This window comes from Oryzias latipes, chromosome 20 (assembly GCF_002234675.1).
Source record: "Oryzias latipes chromosome 20, ASM223467v1".
Lineage (NCBI taxonomy): Eukaryota > Metazoa > Chordata > Actinopteri > Beloniformes > Adrianichthyidae > Oryzias > Oryzias latipes.
Window position 1 is genome coordinate 2,726,918 of NC_019878.2, and position 18,485 is coordinate 2,745,402.

The following is an 18,485-nucleotide window of genomic DNA, read 5'->3' on the forward strand; positions in this document are numbered from 1 at the left end:
ACACACAGATTCTCCGTCTCGCTGCCACTGATCTCCATTCCTCTCCTTCCAAGAGCAAACCTCCACCTCTCTAGATGTTCCTCCACCTTTGACTCCTCTGTCAGACCTACAGAACATCTCTGTCTTCCAGCTCTCCTCCATCTTCTTCTCTGCTGCTCCAGACTTCCTGATCCAAACCACAGCTCCTCTCTGGATCCTCTAGATCTACAGAGATCCGTCTGATCTTCTGCAGAAACCTCCTCAAAGCAAACCTCTGAGGTTCTGTCTCTGCATGGAACCATCCTGCTGCTCACAGACGTTCACTCCTGACCTCAGTCCAGCTTCCTCTACTCTTCCTCATTACTTCATCATGTGAGGTATCAGCTGAACCTTGCTGTCTCTCCATCTGGTCTCTTGAACCCGCAGGAGATCCATTTTCTTCTTTCCATTATGTCGACCAACTCTCTACCACGTTAATCCTGGTTGGGTGGGTGCACACATCCAACCATTTAAACATCCGAGCGAGTTGCCTGATGACAATGATGACACACAATGACAACTCCTGTTATTGTGTTGGTATGTTATTCTGACCTGCACTTCCTGGCTAAAAGGACCCGATCTCTGGTTCTGGTAGGCTTCTGAACAAATTTCAATCATTAGGCTAAAAAGGAACCACCAGGCCCAGGGAGGGGCCATGTCTTATAAAAGAGTGCGTGAATGTTGGTTCATGTTCAGAGGTCTGTGTTTTACAGATCGTGCTGAAGTCTCCTGTCTTTCCTTCTCTTTCTACCTACAAACACGTCTTCCTCCTCTCCTTCTTCCACTCTGTAGGTCAACAGCACAGCTGGTGGTCACCGTGATCCCAGCTCACGCCTGATCCAGTATGAAAGTCTGTTTGAGATTCCCATGACTGGTTTTACGTTGGGATGTCCTTCCTGACCCAATCCTCAGTATTTACGAAGAGATGGGACAGACACATGACAGGTCTGGATTGGCCCCCCGTATTGCTGTATTTAAACTTCTTGAAATAAAAATGCTTTGCTAGTACCTTAGAATGTAAATTTAGTAAAGTATTAAGATGACTGGAGTCTACAATAACGCTTTAGTTATTTTTGCTGTTCGTGTCTGAGCCATCATGAGAGTTTATCCCTGATATGGACTCAAATGCAGCGTGAGGTTGCTGGAGCCTCTAACATGTGCTAAACCATCAAATCCACTGCAGACGTTGGATTTTCAGTTTGATCACATACTATAAACATCTATAAACCAGGGCTCGACATAGCCATTTGTCCGCTGGCCCGGTCCTGTTTTTCGAGCAGTGCGGACCACAAGACTTTACTTTTCACTTGTCCGCTCGGGCCACTAAAATATCTAACGGTTTATATATTCTTCACCTTTTTCAATAAAGTAAATTTTGCGAAAACGTGTAGATTTACCTCGTCTTCATAATTTAGTTTTTCTGCTAGTCCTGTGTTCAGACTTCAAGGGTTTCTATGGGAAACCTTTGATCACTTCTCCTTCTCTCCCGCCTGCGCGCGCGGCTTTCACTGCCGAGCACCACGCGGCACGCGCTCACTACTTTTTTTTTCAAACTTTATTGAATGTAACAATTCAATACAAAACAATGTTAAACAGCAACAACGAAGGCACAAGCCAGTGGGTTATTATTACATTTGATTATAAATCCGACACCGTCACTGAAGAGAGACTGAAGCATGTCAGAGATGTGGAAGACATGGCAGGAATAGATAGGAATATGTTGGATGGAGTAGTGGGTATAATTAGTAGTATGGACAGCAAGATATTTAATGAATGCATTGAAGATGAAACTGTATCCACTAAGCTTTAAGCTGAATGTCAAAGAATCAAAGGCAACTCCAAATACCTGAATCTCAGACTCAAATGCAGTAGAATGTTAAACTACTTAATTTAGTTTTTCTTTACAACACTGTAAGCAGTAAGTATTTCTAGTTCGCTGAATGATCTCAGTTAGACCTGCACAATATGAGGAAAACTCGCGATATGCGATATCAGAGATTAAAATTGCGATAACGATATAATTTGCGGTATATAAACAAACAGCAAAATAACCAAATAACCATTCCCAGTTTAAAAATTATACTCCAAATGACCCACGTTGACATAGGTTACAAACATCTAACATAACAGGGCTCCATCTGATTGGTCAACAATGTGAAGGCGTCCATCCGATTGGTCAAATGCATTAAGGGATTTATTTGATTCGTTAAATGCTTCAAGCTGCCATTAGATTGTTTTAACACATTTAAGGTTTATGATTTATTGCGCTATTTGCCGTTAGAAGCACCATGAAAACTTCTTAACTAGTGTTACCTACTACACTGCAGTGCTCTCTTCAAAACATCTGAAACAGACTAGAGCAGATTTAAGTTTGATATGGTCTATTTTCAGTCATTGAAAAGTGTAGAAATAAGTGATGTCACCAGAATGCACCAAATTGCACCATATTAAAAGTTTCCGGGGGGGCATGCCCCCGGACCCCCCTAAAGTTGCCAGCACCTGCTGAGCGGCGGGTCCCGCTATGCGCGGTGTCGGGCCAGTAACTTTCAGGCAGGGCCAGTACGTTTCAAAAACTACTGGCCCTGTGAGCCAGTGCAAATTTCTGGGCTATGTCAACCCCTGATAAACACAAGTTAAAGCAGAGACGCTGTGGTCTCCAGAAGCTGCAGGAGGATGAATTCAAGTAAACACCAGGAGGAGCTGTTTTTCCAGAAGAAAAGGCAGGGTTGAAGGCTGTGCTGCTGAATGAAACTGAACCTTAAAGGGTAATAAATGGCTAAGCAAAAAGTAAAGTTAAACAGCGCTTTCACAAAAAAGATATTTTTGTGAAAAGGTGCCAGGTGAGTATCGAACCAGCGGAGGCAACAATCCTGGAATATCTTGAAAAGTTCAAGGATTTAAAGAACCAAAAGTCCTACCTGGAAAAAGCTGAAAGACCTGAACGTTTGAATAGTTGAATGTTAAAATAGATGAAAATTTGTTTAAGGAGTTACGCAGCAAAAAATGGTGGAAGATACTAGAATAAAGAAATAGAAACAGGAAAACAATTATACGGATGGATGGATTTTAAGGACTTTCACATCAAGTTGTTGTTCTTTACAGGAACCATTTCCAGCACAAGACCTGGACCTGCAAGAACACGAGTCGTTCGCTTTAGCCTCACTTGCAGACCGGGTCCAGAAGTGAGTTAAAAGCCACGAGAGCCAGTCAGTGGAATTCAGATCTTTAATGTGAGTCTGGCCTTCAAACATCATCTTACATTATTGTTTCAGTTACAGGAAGAGCAGCTACAGGCTGTGAGGGACAGAGCACAGCGTCACCGACTGCTGGCGGGAGGAAGGGAAAGACGACATTTACATTTCTGCTCTAAAGGCCTTTAAGACGGATGGCGCCCAAACGCGGCGTCACTGGCGGGCATGTGGGTGGCGGGACACTCTGGGAAGCCCTGTTCTGAGACAGAGCGCCCCACCAGGCCGGGTTTGACTGAGTCTAAGAGTGGGCAGCGCAGAAAAACACACACGGACACTTAGGTTCTGATGGTCCTTCACACCAGGAGGCAGAAGGATCCGCTTCATTTAGCCATGCTTCAGTCCAAAATGCCAGACAGGAACACAGAAACCCAGAAACAAAAAACGTGACTTTCTTTGTGTTGCTAAAAACAGGCTGGAGACGTACAAACAGAAAACAGAAAACCTTCTATTTTATTAGTGAATCCAGAGATGCTGAAGTGTTTTACTCCCACAGAGTGGATGAGCAGACATCCAGAACCACCGTCTCCAGCAGCAGCGTCAAACAGTGATGTGAATAAAATGAAAAGTGGATCCAAATCAATAAAAGGAGACAGCAGGTGGTTCAAAACGTTCTTTCAAACTGGGAGGAATCACCGTGAGAAGCTGCTGCACAGCAGCTCCAGACCACAACAAACCAAAGTACTGATGGGCTGTACGCCATCTCAAATGAAACAAAAGAGCCCAGACTTCTAAAAACTGGAATAAACATACTGTATCTGAATTTACTTTATTGGACATTGGACGTCAGCCAATGTGAAAAAATGCGCTGAATCGATTCCCGCCTTTCCCTCCTGAAGCAGCTCTTTAGATCTGCAACGAGACACAAAAGCAGAAAACATCGGATTCAAACTCTGGAAGACCGACAGGAAATGCTGCAACGCTGAACGGCGAGCAGCCGATGCTGCAGATGCTGGATGAAGATCGCCTGCAGCCACAGCTTAAGATGGATGTTTATGCGTTCAATGCAGATACATTGAACTAGGGTTCGATTCCCAGGAGGAGCCATGAGCTCCATTCAGTGTGGGTTCTTGGACAAGACTCTTTATGCTAGTCCCCAACTATGGAGCCACTGAGGCTGAGGCCCTGTGCCGGTCCCCAGCCCAGATTAATAGAGGCTTGTGTCAGGAAGGGCATCTCTGTGTGGATCAGTGGAAGCTGATAAAAGGAACATGCTGGCGCTGTTTGCTCAGGACTTGGGTGATAAACTAAACATGTTGAGGTGCACAGAGCCACTTTTGAATGGGCTGGAGGGGAGAGTGAGAACAGGAAGTGATGTCACTGATTTAGTCTGAAAACACTGAGAGAAGCTCCTCCTCTGCAGGCCGCTCATCAGACAAACAGCCCGATGAGCAAAACAACCAAAAAGGTCATCTGGAGATAAAATCCCAGTGGTATATTTCTAAAAACCTGCAGTCTGCATTTGCATCCACGGAGGTCTGACGATGTTCAGGTCACGATCAGGGTGGGGCATGCCCTTTCCATCCTCGTTCAGACTGGTCTGTGACTTGAATGCACATAATATCTGTCTCTCAGATCCATTCCTGCTGCTATATCAACAACAACTTGTCAGATTTGCAGGAACCCTTCAGGTGAAGTGGATGTTACTGCAAAGCCCCCGTCGTGTCATTTCTGAACGACCTTCCTCGGGTCCCTACAATCAGAACTTTTTTGGGCCATAGTTCGGTCCAGAGCTGAAGGACCCGGAACCCTGTGACTCCAAACAGGACTGAAGCAGGTTTGGAAGCGGATGGAAGGTAAAGTGTGGTTGGATTTCAAATGCAGGCCTGCTCCAGCGGCCGCACAAGGGACATCCGTCCATCACATCAACTTACATCATCAATGTCGTCGTCGTCGTCTGCAATGTCATCAAACAGGATCTCGTCGTCGTCTCCGGGCCCAAAGGTGTCCGTCTCATTGATTTTAGCTGTGAGGAAAAGGAAAGATGCAGACGCTTTAGCGTAAAGAACCCAGCTCAAAGGTTGCAGGTTCCTCCCAGAGACCAGGAGGACTAAGCCCTAAATAATCTGTGCTCTCCTTCAGCATGAAGGTGCTCCTGTGTTTTTACGTCACTTTCTCTACTTTTATTCTGAACTCTGAGCAGGAAGCAGCTGGGAGGAAACACAAAGAGCAGAGTTTCTGCAGCTGCATTTGAACAAACGGAGAAATGTGGACGGCTGCTGTTAAAGAACCATATATAACACAACCTTTACAGAATAAAAAAAGCTGTTTCCTCACCGTGCTCTGGCAGCTCCCCGTATGCTTTCAAGCTGCGAGCCTCGTCTGCGTTGTACTTGAGGATGACGTCAGCTTTGTTATCCTGAAACAGACATGCAGCTTTGAGCCACTACTGATCCCAAAATACACAAAGAAACGGGATTCAGATCTGACCAAGAGACTGGAACTGACGATTATAAACCTGACAGATCAGAAAATGTCTAAGTGATTCAATAACATGGATAGTGATATACCACGCCTAAAAAAGAAGTTCCAGTCACCTAGCTTAAATGTTCCGTATCACTGCGCCGGCTTCTTTAAAACAACCTTTATCTTCATCATACGGACAAAACCAAGCAGTAAGAGGTGAACTTTCTCTCTGAATTGATGCTTTTTTCAACCCATCGGGGCGATCAGCATAGATATTTATTGTTTTATATCGCCGAATCTCGATTGCAGCGGTGGCGCAGCGCACCACAAAACAAGAATCAAGGACTAAAAAGGGGTTAATATTCATTTTTTTTGTAGGTGACCATGGTATAAGCGGGTGTTGGAATAATGTATATTAGTTATCTCATATTTGATTTTTTATGCATCACCTAGCTATATATAGGTGATTTAATCGTGTTTGCAGAAGTGTCTGTGTCCAAATCTGTCTCACAGGGAGGTAGAGGTGACACCCTTGGGAAAAGGTTTTTATCTTTTTGTTTCTTTCAGCATTCTCCTGGGAACCTGTGTTAGCTGTGTCTAGAATAAAACGAAGGACGTTCTGTGTTAGTTTATCCGTGTGAAAAGGCTTTGCAGGTCTGAAGATGATGTGGGAGGGCTGCAGAAGATAGACATGTCGTCATTAATGTTTTCTATTCCTGCTGCAGCTGTGCCTTCTGGTTCCCCCTCCTTAGAGCTCCTGTTTGTCTTTCTTTCCTTGTTCAATAGTTCAAATGTTGCAGGTTTTTTTAAGCCAACAGCGGGTTAAAGGCCGACCATTGCCGTCGGTTCAGGCTTCCACGGCGTGCGTTAAAAAGTGATGATGCACACTTGGTCGGCCTTTAACCCTTACGTATCAGAGGCTGGTTATTCTGAGCAATACGGGAGCGGGTGGGGGGCGACTGAGTCCAATTATTGCCAATGACTGAAACGCAACAGTTTAAGGTCTTTTTCATGGATTTACAGTAACATTTCACTGAGTGACAGACAACAGACTGACCCCCACAATGCAACGGTTGAAAGCAATGAGACTGTGAGGCGTACACGCATGACAAGGAGTCACAAACTATCACAGTCTGACGACCAAAGTGACACCAAAGCATTCTGAACCCTGGAACCTTCAACCGGGTGATTTTAGCCCGAGCAAAACCCTTCACACGAAATTCAAAACATCACGTGTGGAGGAGTTTGAGCCTTGACCAGGGAATTCTCTCAAAGACCAAGTTTCCAGTATCTTTTTTATTATTTTTTAAGTATTTTTTTGCTCTAAAATTCCTAATTTTTCAGTAGTTTTTGAGCATGCTTTTAGGAACTTCCTATGTTTTTCTTTCTCATTTTGTTACACATGCCACAGCTGAAACTAAAAAACCCTCATTTATCATGGGTTGTCCTGTTCTGATCTATTTTTTAAGGACAAGTACTTTGGTTGGGTACATTATATTGGGTAAAAATTACCCGGCAAAAGTGATGCTGTGACTTTTTATAGCAAAGGTTTTCCAGGGTTAATTCATTTAAACAGAAATCCATAAACCCCATTTTCTGCCAGACCGCAAGACTTTAAATGTCATTTTTTAATTCCTTATTTTCCTTTTTCCATGCAGCCTCTAGCTGCTGTTGAAGCTCTCTGGGGTAGAGGGCTGCATTGGGATTGGGTCCCGGCGGGTCCCGCGGGACCCAACGCAAATCTCGCGGGATTGGGTGGTTTGAATTGTACTGCGGGCGGGAGCTGGAGGCAAAAAAAAAAAAAAACGCCGCGGGATCAGTGCTGCCATGAATATCTCATGAATATATAATAGTGGACTACGTTAGGCTGTGCGGCTGTTGGATTCTTATGTACTGAAGCTCCGTGAAGGCAGCAGGTAGAGACGCCCAATGGCCTCTGTCATCTAACCTGTTGTTGGGGGTGTGCAGCGCCCCGCCCCGCCTCTTAGAAATTGTGTTCTTTAAAGCCTGATACCGCGGTCGCGTATGGGCGGAGCTATCAGCTAAAGTTCTGGTCTGATCGCTGCATGGAGCGATGTGTGCATCAATGCATGGTAGACACGAAGAATGTGGAGAGATCAGGCTTATTATTTTAAAGAGTTCTGCTTGATAATCATGTTTCCATGTTTGAGTTCATAGAATCATCCCAGAGAAAGTCTCTGCTTCAACTCCCGCAGTGAAAGCTGCGTCTCAATCTGACGCCGTGTTTCCATCTCTCTGACAGAGTTTGAAGCCAAAGCCCCTCCTCCGCCTCTCCACCTGCTTTTCCTCTCTACCTGTTCACCTGTTCACATCCTCTGCAGCTTAGAGTTATTTTCCCCGCGCTCCCAGTGTATTCTACACAGAGAGCGCAAAATACGGTCATAGCAGGTTAACACGTTAGTTGGAACGCTCTAGCGCAACAGAAGGATGAAAGAGCTGTCAATCTATCTGGCAACACTGCGCGGGATAAGGAAGAAGCAGAGGTTTCCTGACAGGGACATGATGTCAGTTGATGAAGCAGAAAAGAACCTCAAACGAGGTTCATCGTGTTCAGATCTGCGTGCCAATGCCCCACTGAGGCGCAAAACAGCAAAAACGGGAAAAGGCTGAAGCTAAAAAAAAAAAAAAAAAGTATTTTTCCGTCAGGAAAAAATTAATTCATAGATTTTCAGCTTTGTTGAACCATTACAATGTTTTTCTTCCTGCAAATGACTTTGACCTGCATCTATCCCAGCTGGTTCAGCGCGCTTCAGGCCGTCTGTCTGCGCGCGGACACACGCACACTTTTTTACCGAACAGGATTTGTAAAAATATATTTAATAATTAAGTTGCACATTACACAAAAGAGGAATGCATGAAAAGATGAGGCTGGGGGAGGGACATGAATCTCTTTAATAATATCAATACAAATACGTGTTTTTTTTCCTGCGGGACGGGAGACGATACAAAATCAATGCATCTCTATTACTGTGCGGGACTAAATTCTCTGAGTTTTGCGGGTGCGGGCGAGAGTGTAACGCATACGTTGCGGGAGCGGGCGGGATTGGTCAGAAATTCAGCGGGCGGGAGCGGGAGTGGGATGAAGAAAATAGTCCCGCGCAGGGCTCTACTCTGGGGTCATTCAAACCTCGTTTTTAGGCAGCGTGATTCTTTTATTCAACAGGCCTCTGCTTGCCTCTGATTTTTACCCTTTTCTTAGGAAATAGCCCGTGTTTTACTTTTGATAGACTAAACGGAGTAGAGCTGAAGGTCCTTAAATGATCTAAAACATTATTATTATTAGTCATAGTTGCACCTTCCTCATGTTTATATCACACTATTCAATGTTCCACTTCTAAATGTTTGACTTAGACAGTAACTTCAACGTGATGAAGGAGTTTTGCAATTCATTACAGCTCTGACACAGGTACATAAGGGATTACATTTGGATAACAAGTAATCTGTTTGGAAGTTGCTTGCTCAACATTGAATCAGTGGTCGGCTCACCTGGTAATCCCTCAACCCGACCAGGATGATGTCTGACGTGTTGATCCAAACCTGCAGGGAAACAAAGGACATCCGCCGGGGTCACGCCGAGTCCGCTGCCCCCTGCGACCCCCCCTCCCCTCCCCGCCTGCGTCCACCGCGCTGTATCTGGAAGGCTCCAGCGTTTGTTGGCGTGGAAACAGACCCATCCTTCCTACCTTTTTCCGGAGTTTTCCTCTGATGTGGCAAAGGCGCTTGGTGCCATCGAAGCACATGGCTTCCAGGCGTCCGTTCCCCAACATCTTAATCACCTGAGCGTACTCTGGGAGACGACAAGGGGAGAGCGGGTCAGAGGAAAGGCCTCACACACACACACAAACAAACCCTCCAACCGGTCCCATGAAGCCATTTCGCTGAAACACGCGCCTCCTTTCACGCAGGACCAGCTTTAGTAGCAACATCAGAAGACGTTCACACAGTAAGACGGTCACGCGTGTGAAAAACATGACCAAGGATTGAAGGGATGACTCACAAGCCGGGACAGAAAGTTCAAGAACAAGAAAGAAAAAGAAAAGTTCTGCTTTTGGTTCTAAAGCTAAAGCTGGTGGTTAGAACAGAAAAGAAGACTCTTCTGAGATAAAATATAGACAAAAATATACGTTTGAATATTTTTACAGTAAACCTGACAGTTTTAGGAACATAAATGTTTCTGATTGTTCATTTTAAACGAATTAAATAGAAAATTAAGTCAGAAAATACACTATTTTAAAAATAGATTATCATAATAGTAGTCAACTTTAATAAATATAAAAATTGTGGCAGGACAAACCATCACTGAGCAAAAAACTACAGTACCTTGGTTCATATTTGCTTTTTTGAGTAACAACCAGGTTTCCTAAAAGTCATGTCATTAAAAAAGAAAATCTGTTTTTTAATGAAAACAAACACAAATTTGAAATGTGCAGAGGAGGAGGCGTTCACACAGCAGACACGTCCTGGACACTGCTGTTCAGAATGACTATTGTTTAGGATGCCGACACCAATCTGACAAATCTTTTGAAAACCACAACTGTCAGTCTGACCTCCAGCGGCTGCGCAGACGGAACCGAACCAGAACTCACCCTGTCCGTCCTCCTTGAACACCAGCTCTCTCTTTTCAGACTCATTCTCGTTCTTTCCACGTCGCCGGTTTTTTCCTCCCTTACCTGTGTGGAGAATTCATCATCTTCATCATCATCGTCAAGTTCCTGTTTTACAATTTTCCTATTAACACTGTTCTACGTAGCATAACAGGAAAATACATTTGGAATCTAACGAGGAATAACTAAAACAATATAAAGCTGAGTTTTATATAAACTGTTTTACTTGGACGGCATCAGCCTAATAACTATGGCTTATTTCCTCTGCTGCTGGCATCGTTTTGTTTGGTTTTCTCATATTTTGCCCCAAAAAGCGTAATGAGACGGTGGATGTTTACGATCAACTTTACTCTGGAGCTGGTGGGAGTTTGCTGTCATATCTGACATTTTTTCCTACATATTTTACGCAACTCAATGACAGGGGGAACAGATTCTGCGTGTCAGAATCTATCAGCAATTTGCAGTAGAAGAATTATTGTTTGTTTAATGCTTCCATAACAGTCACCTTCATAATTCGCGTTTCTTATTTAGCCAAACAAGTCTTTTTTTTAACACAAAAAGCTGTCGTTTAACATATATTAATTAAGTGGAAACATGCAAATATGACAGTAAACTCCCAAAAGCCACAGAATAAAGTAAATCGTAAACATCCATCTACTTTTAAGGTGTTTTTGGGGCCAAATCTGAGCGCTTAAGAGGAAACAAATCAACGATGCTACTCTACAGACCGGAAACATGACAGAGAATTAAATACACATCACACTATCGTGTTTTAAAATGATGTCACCGACTCTTATTAGACGACAAAAATAACATGTGTTAATGCGTCACTAGATAAAGTCAAATATTCTTATCTCGCTGGGCGAGGTTTAGATCATGATGTAGCCACTTAGTTAGCTTAGTCGGCTAGAAGTAAATGGACAAATTATGTTAAATATCGTGGAACAGATTATTTATAATGAACCCGTCCTGTTACTCTATTGAGGTAAAACGCCCCCGACCTCTGGTTTTCCCGTCAACGTCTCCGGCTGTGGCGTAAAGCCACTTTCGGACGCCCCAGAGCCGCAATAGTAGCCAGCCGTGTCACGTTTTCCTCAGCGGGCTAACCCACCGGATCGCAGCACACCGCCTCACATATTCCTCCGCGTCTTACCTTTATTTTTGGGCATATTCTTTTACGCCTCGGTCTCGACAACCCAGCTGCTTAGGAACTGTGGACGTAACACGGAGTTTGTTTAAAATATTTTCAACAAAAGCGCAGAGCAGAACCCAGAAGCTAGGCGGTTAGCGCAGTCTTTACACTGGTGTGCGCATGCGCGAAGGACGGCATTCAAAATGTCTTTGCTTTATTGAAATAGGTGATTGTTACAGAGACAAAGACAATGGTAACTTCCAGGCCTTGACGCAATGTAAAAAAATATCTGAATGTATCAAAAGAGGAAATAATATTAAAAATCTAAATTTGATCATTTAGAAATGACATCAAAGAAAAATGTGGGGTTAAAACCCTTCTTCGCAAATGTTTACAAAAAGTCATTGGATTCACTAGATCTTCATGTCCTCAGAAAGGGCAAAGAGAGCTTTCCAATGAATTAAAAAAGTTATGCCCACTTTAAGTGAGCAAATTTAGGAGAATTTGTATTCCCTGAGTAAACAGCAAAATCCGTACATTTCTGGTCGAGAGGGTTTAAACGTTCTTGTTCTTTGCCCGATTCAAGAGAGGGAGGCATCATTACAAAGCTAGTGAAAAGAACAACAAGAAAAAAATGACAAATCTTCAATCAAATCAATATTTATTTCTATAATCAAGAGAGTGGTACAGTTCCATTTTTTATATTTCATCTTGATTGAATGCCTTGTGTTTTAGAGGTGCTATACAAATAAACTTTGATTTGATTTGATTCAAAGCCAAACAGATGTTGTGAGGCTAAGAAAATCTTCAGCTTGACCTCAAATGTTAATGTAATGACTTGTCTTAGAAAAGACACTTTAAAGTAGCCACCCTATTTACACAAGAGATTTTTTTAAGTCAACAATTCCCAGAGATTCTGGACTTTCATTTCCTGAGTTTAAACAAAACAAATCAAACAGTTCAGTTGAAATGTTGCCCATAAATTTTCATCATCAAAAAAAGAAAAAAACGGTGAATGTTTTGCATATCTTTTAACACATCATGGCGCTTCCTGATGCCAAACACAACATACAACCGGTTACCCCTGTACCTTGGTAGGAGACCTTTAGGTAATCCAGACTTCTCTAAAAGCAAAACAAATCCCCCAGGGCAGGGGCAGCCCTAGGGTCCCCTTTACCATCTTTGTACCTGAAATTGTTGGCTGAAATATTAAGGAAGACAAGGAGGTGGAGTCCAGGCAGCTGGTGCAGGATTTTGGTTTTTGGTCCAAGCAGAACCAGCTAGAGCTAAACATCAGAAAGACCAAAGAACTCATTCTGGACTTCAGAAGACAACCCCCCCCCCCCCCCCCATCCCTCCCAGCCAATCTGCATGGACCTGGTGGAGACGGTCACGTCTTCTAAATACCTGGGAGTGGTGCAGGACAAGAAACTGGACTGGAACCAGAACACCACCCTGCTCAGCAAAACATGTCAAACCAGGATGTACTTCCTGCGAAGGCGGTCATCTATCAACATCTCCACCAAGCTCCTCAGTCTGTTCCATCAGTCACTGAAGGCGCTCTGCTGTACGCTGTGGCGTGATGGTGCGGCACAAGCAAGAGAAACCTGACCCAATTAAACAAGATCATCAGGAGGGCCAGCTCTGTGGTGGGACTGAAGCTGGCCCAACAACCGACACCGTCCAGACTTCAGGCAATCATGGACAATGTGACACGCCCTCTGCATGAGGCCACGCCCTCTGCATGAGGCCACGCCCTCTGCATGAGGCCACGCCCTCTGCACGAGGCCTTCAGTGAGAGGAAGAGCAGCTTCAGCAGCAGACATCTGTCCCAACGCTGCACCACAGACAGACTTAGAAAGTCTTTTGACTGCACAACATGTGTTGAGAGCTTTTACTTTATTTTTGATTAGACTGAAATTCTGGGAAACTTGACTTGATTTTAAGTGATTGTTCAAATGAGCTTTTTTATCTATTTATTGTGTTTGTATTTGTTTTAGGAATGATTCTGTTTTGTAAGTGTGAGCAGCTGGCTACTTAACATTTCCTTCGGGATCATTAAAGTTAAAGTTTTTGACTGCAAGAACATTAAAACCTGAAGAACAAAATTAATATTAACATTAATACTAACTGATGAATGATCGACCGCAACGCCATCAGTCACGTGTTTTTTAATTACAGTCAAATATTCTGCCGTAAACATCTGTCAACATCTGGACTTAGTGACTCTTGAGTCTGGAGCAGGTAATCTTTAGCAGTGCCCCCAGGCAGGAGGTCAAAGGGCATCAAAACAATCACTGGCACGATTCATTCAAACTCAAAACTTTATTTATAAACAAAACAAATAATATAAAAACAAGCATGAAAATTAAAATAAAACGAGCACAAAAAAATTAACATTTCAAAAATAGGGCCCCCCCTCCCCGTACCTACACAACCTCCCACTTCTTTCACACCTCCCACCCCCCTAACTGATGTGAGAACTTGACATGAAGCCCTCGTAAAATCAAAACACAATGTGAGATTGTTGCTGCTAAACAAAAACTCAGCAACCTGAAAATCAGAGACAAAACCCAGTCAGTTTAGTTTAGTTTTCCAAAAGTAACTAATTCTGTGAGGCTTCCTCCACAGCTGAACGATGAGGAACAGCATCTACTGTCAAACCTGAACTTAGTGCTCGTCTCTGAATCAGACGTGTCCATTTGTCATTTCTGTCAGTTTCTGCTGCAGAGCAGCCTTCTCCTGATCTACCTCCCTGCTTCGTTGACGCTGTAGTAGTTGAACAGTTTTTGCTGAACCATCACTTCCATCGTGAGCAGAGGTTTGATCACCCTCTTTGTTTTGATGGTATTTCTTTAACTGCATGTGCTTTTCCTTCATATTAGACAACTGTTTCCTCAACTTATCCAATTGTTCCATGTCAGGTCCGCTTTTGATCTCTTTTCTCAACACCGCCATCACAGCACGCTTCCTGGCAAATATTTTCTTTTTAGGTTTTATGTCCTGATTAAGGCGTTTCACACGTTGCACACTGATTGACTTTAGCTGCGACCTCACAGAAGCTTGATATCTTTTCTTCAGGTCAGAAAAGGACCTGGTTAAAGAGGAAAGTGGGGTTTTCATCTGCTGGGGAGTTAAGGTCGTTCTCTGCGAGGTTCGCACCAACACAGCAGATGACGGAGTGGAGCTAGCGCTCGGTTCTTCCTCAGCAGTGACCTCAGAAACGGTCTGGACAGCTGGAGGTGAGACCTGATCTACCTGAGACGTGGACGGCTCAGACAGGTGAGGCTCATCAAATGAAGCCGATGGGGCCTCCTGAGGTGAAGGCGGAACCCCGGTGTGGAAAGAGAAGTCTTGGTTACACACATCCAGAAAATGCCGCCTGTCACTTTCACGACTCAAATTTGCGTATTTTGGGATTGTGCGCTGCAGCAGATGGTGAACCTGCGCTGGTTTCACAACGCAGTCGGATCCTAAGATACTGGAAAGTTGTTGAGTGGTGACAGTAACGGATCGCTGATGCTGGAAGTAAATGTGTAGAACATGGCCATTCCTCAAGGGGGGGGGCATCTGGGATGCTGCCATAGTTCTCAGCGATCACTTTGACTGCTAACCCAGGCTTCAGCGCAGCCTTCTTGGGAGCCATGGGGTCAAAACCTGAAAGCACAGAACAAAGAACATCTGAGGAATTTCCAGGTGGCAGATCGAGATGCTTCTGAGGTTGTGGATGTAACTTCAGACAAATCTTAATAATTTGAGTAAACCGATGATCAAATCAAATTGAACTATTGTTGATTCCTAAAAAACATTTTTAAAAGTCATTGCGACCTGCTCTTCCATGAAAATCATAGATAATAACTGAATTACGAACGAAGAGCTTGAGAGCCCTAAAACTTTTTTCCATAAATCACGGCGCGAGTTTTTCCTAAATTGCGAATCATAAAAAGGTCGCTGCTGACTGTTATTTTGTAGTGAAATTCGCAGGAGATGAGCGAAACACACATAAAAATGATCGACTAGTAGTAAAAATAGGCGACAACTTACCTTCTGGATCGATGTCGAGTGGTTTTTCCTCGGGAAAATGTCTTTTGTTGTTCTGCACGGATGAAGAAAGATTGGGGAAGCAGGTCAAATACAAATGTTATTACCAGATTAGCTCCACTTTATTGGACTTACTGGTCCAGCAAAGTTTGTTCGCAGACAGAGTCGTCGCTGCAGCCGCGACCACAGGTCTGACCGCTGGTTTGGAAGAAACCAATGAGTTCCATCGCTAGAGGAGACGTCACGTGGTTCCTCATGGGAGGAGAGCACCGCCATCTTGATGAGGTCAAGTCACTGCTGCATGCATGTGAACACATTTTTTGCAAAATGCCAGTTCATTGTGTGGGTTTCAACTGCCAAAATCAGAGAAATGAGTCCATGAAGGAGGAAGGCAGAACATTTCACAGGTGAGTATTTTTCTTTTTTTCTTTTAATGCTGCAGGGGCTTCATTAATCATACACATGTTGACATGCATGATGCTGCAGGGCCATTATCAACATGCTGCTGCATGATGTACGGATAATGTGCTGTTGACATAAATGTAAACTTTATTGTGTTAAACCTATATACAGTATACTAGGACTATGCTATTATAGTAATATAGATTTATACATTTCTGACTCAGTGACTGAACTTTTCTTGCAGGTTTCCAATGGATTCAGACTTCAGGAAAAAGTGGGCCTTAGCTATAAAAAGAGCTAATCCAGATGGATCACTGTGGTACCAACTACAGTTTAGCTGTTCAAAACATTTTGTGGAAACAAATTTTGATAAGAGGCCAGACTGTTCACTTGAAACCAGACACCATAGCATCTGTGTGACACAAACTGATCACTCACATGAATCAGTAAATCTATTGTTTTTCTTTGTTTTTTTAGGGTAAATCTATTGTTGAATTTTGGACTTGTTGTTGACTTATTATTTATTTATTGTTGATTTATTATTATGTGTTGATATATTATTGATTTATTATTATTTATTGTCTTATTGATTTATTATTATTATTATTTATCTATTATTTTTTTATTGACTTATTATTGATTTATTATTAAATAAATTAAGCCATAAATAACATGTTTATACAAAAGAAAGCATCACGGTCTTTGAGATCAAAACTATGGAAACCAAATAGTACGTTTTTATAGTAAAGTTGTATATCAGCAAAAATAGAGTCGGTGATAAATTTGTGAATGTTTTTCCAAAATTTGTGTGTGAATTCACAAGACCAGAATAAAGGAGAGCAGGTTTCAGGTTGTTTCTGGCAGAAAGTACAGCTGGTGTTTATGTCAGCATTAAATTTAGTTAAATAATGTTTTACTGGATAAAATCTGTGTAGGAGTTTAAAAGAGATTTCTTTGACTTTATTTGTTAAGAAGTATTTTTTTTAAAGACCAGAGTTTTTCACATTCAATGTTAGAAGTTTAATTAGCCCAATGAAAGGAAGCTGATGGAACAGAAACCAAATTATCTTGGAACAAAGCTCTGATTTTTGAGTTCCTCTGTTTAGCAGAAGTGAAGCAGAAACTACCCAGAGGAGATTTGAACGCATCAGGAGGATTTAGAGTCGGAGGATGAGCGCTGTAGAAACCCCTGAATAACATGCAAAGCCCAGACGGGACAACATCAAACACTACTGCAAATTCTTTATGGGTTATTGGTATTTTATACTACATTGTGAATTCTGAGTAGTTATATAATAATCCTGGTTCTTTGAATAATTGATTGAGGAAAATTATACCATTATTAAACCAGTTACTTAAAAACAGAGTTTTCCTTTTATAGACAATATTACAGTTATTCCAAATAATACAAGTCTGTGGAGAAAAGTTGTGTTTGTAGATCAGAGCCCAGGCTAAGGGAACTTGTTGACGAAAATTTAACAGTTTCAAAGGTATTTTTGGAATACTGTAGCTACAGCATAACAGGAAGTTAAGGCCTCCTAACTTTGAAAATACAAAATGTGGAATAAAGTTCCAGATAGATGTGTGGTTGTTGAAATATTTCTTAATCCAGATTACCTTGAGTGTATTATTAAGCGCAGTGAAACCAATACAATTTAAACCGCCTTTATCAGAGGTATTTAAAATAACAGATTTTATGATATAGTGAGTTTTATTTCTCCATAGAAAGTCGTATAATATTTTATTAATTGCATTGCAGACAGACAGACAGACAGACAGACAGACAGACAGACAGACAGACAGATAGATAGATAGATAGATAGATAGATAGATAGATAGATAGATAGATAGATAGATAGATAGATAGATAGATAGATAGATAGATAGATAGATAGATAGATAGATAGATAGATAGATAGATAGATAGATAGATAGATAGATAGATAGATAGATAGATAGATAGATAGATAGATAGATAGATAGATAGATAGATAGATAGATAGATAGATAGATAGATAGATAGATAGATGTGGCCAGCTGCCCACACTTAAAAACACATCATTCCTAAAAACAAATAAAAATAAACCTAATTTCATAGTAAATGCACATAATTCAGAGCAAACAAACACAGGAAGTAACTATTTAAATAACGTTTTTTTGTTGGCAAATCATTCCAAAGTACTTAACTTTATTAGTTAGCATCCTTGACAAATCTGTTCCTTAGCTAGATTAACTTTTATTTGGTTCTTACCATTATATTGCTTAATGACCTGTTTTTTATAATTCATTGCAATACTAATTTTTTTTAGCTATGTAGAACAGAAAATCACATATTCCACAACATGGTTAGAACTTTTCATCAGATATAGGAGCAGCATAAATAAACTTTTGCATGTGAGTGATTTCAACGGGGAAAATATCCGGCCTGGGACCGGGCTAACGGTCAGGTGGGGCAGCGGCTCTTCCAGCAGAGGGAGGGTTGAAGCTCATTTCACTGCTGCCATAAACACGCCTGCAGTAGAACCATCAACGACACGTTTGTGGTCGAATCCAAACAAAAGTGCATCTGAAGAAACAAACTCAATCAAAGCCAAACTCCAAACAGGAACTTTC

The 18,485-nt window shown here is 42.2% G+C and overlaps 2 protein-coding genes and 1 long non-coding RNA gene across 3 annotated transcripts in view; 1 reads left to right on the forward strand and 2 right to left on the reverse strand.

The window, feature by feature from the left end:
- The window catches only part of LOC105353610 (hemicentin-1-like), a 703,897-nt gene that overhangs the window by 498,067 nt on the left and 187,345 nt on the right, over positions 1 to 18,485 (forward strand). The window lies entirely within an intron of this gene.
- Positions 3,230 to 11,619, reverse strand: LOC101173816 (eukaryotic translation initiation factor 1A, X-chromosomal). The gene is made up of 7 exons (XM_004080798.4): positions 11,451 to 11,619; positions 10,280 to 10,363; positions 9,377 to 9,480; positions 9,180 to 9,230; positions 5,544 to 5,625; positions 5,141 to 5,232; positions 3,230 to 4,118 (listed from the first exon to the last, which is right to left on the reverse strand). The coding sequence occupies exons 1-7, from the start codon at positions 11,464 to 11,466 to the stop codon at positions 4,113 to 4,115; spliced, it is 435 nt and encodes a 144-aa protein (XP_004080846.1). The 5' UTR covers positions 11,467 to 11,619; the 3' UTR covers positions 3,230 to 4,112.
- LOC105356624 lies at positions 13,855 to 15,726 on the reverse strand. Its single transcript, XR_910730.3, has 3 exons — positions 15,606 to 15,726; positions 15,474 to 15,525; positions 13,855 to 15,086 (listed from the first exon to the last, which is right to left on the reverse strand). It is a non-coding gene; the product is annotated as an uncharacterized LOC105356624 (long non-coding RNA).

What these genes read in the sequence shown, in the direction of transcription:
- LOC101173816 (XM_004080798.4), bottom strand. An exon ending in GTTCAAGGAGGACGGACAGG is followed by an intron (nt 9,481 to 10,279) that starts GTGAGTTCTGGT and finishes GTCGTCTCCCAG; the next exon opens with AGTACGCTCAGGTGATTAAG. An exon ending in GAGGAAAACTCCGGAAAAAG is followed by an intron (nt 9,231 to 9,376) that starts GTAGGAAGGATG and finishes GTTTCCCTGCAG; the next exon opens with GTTTGGATCAACACGTCAGA.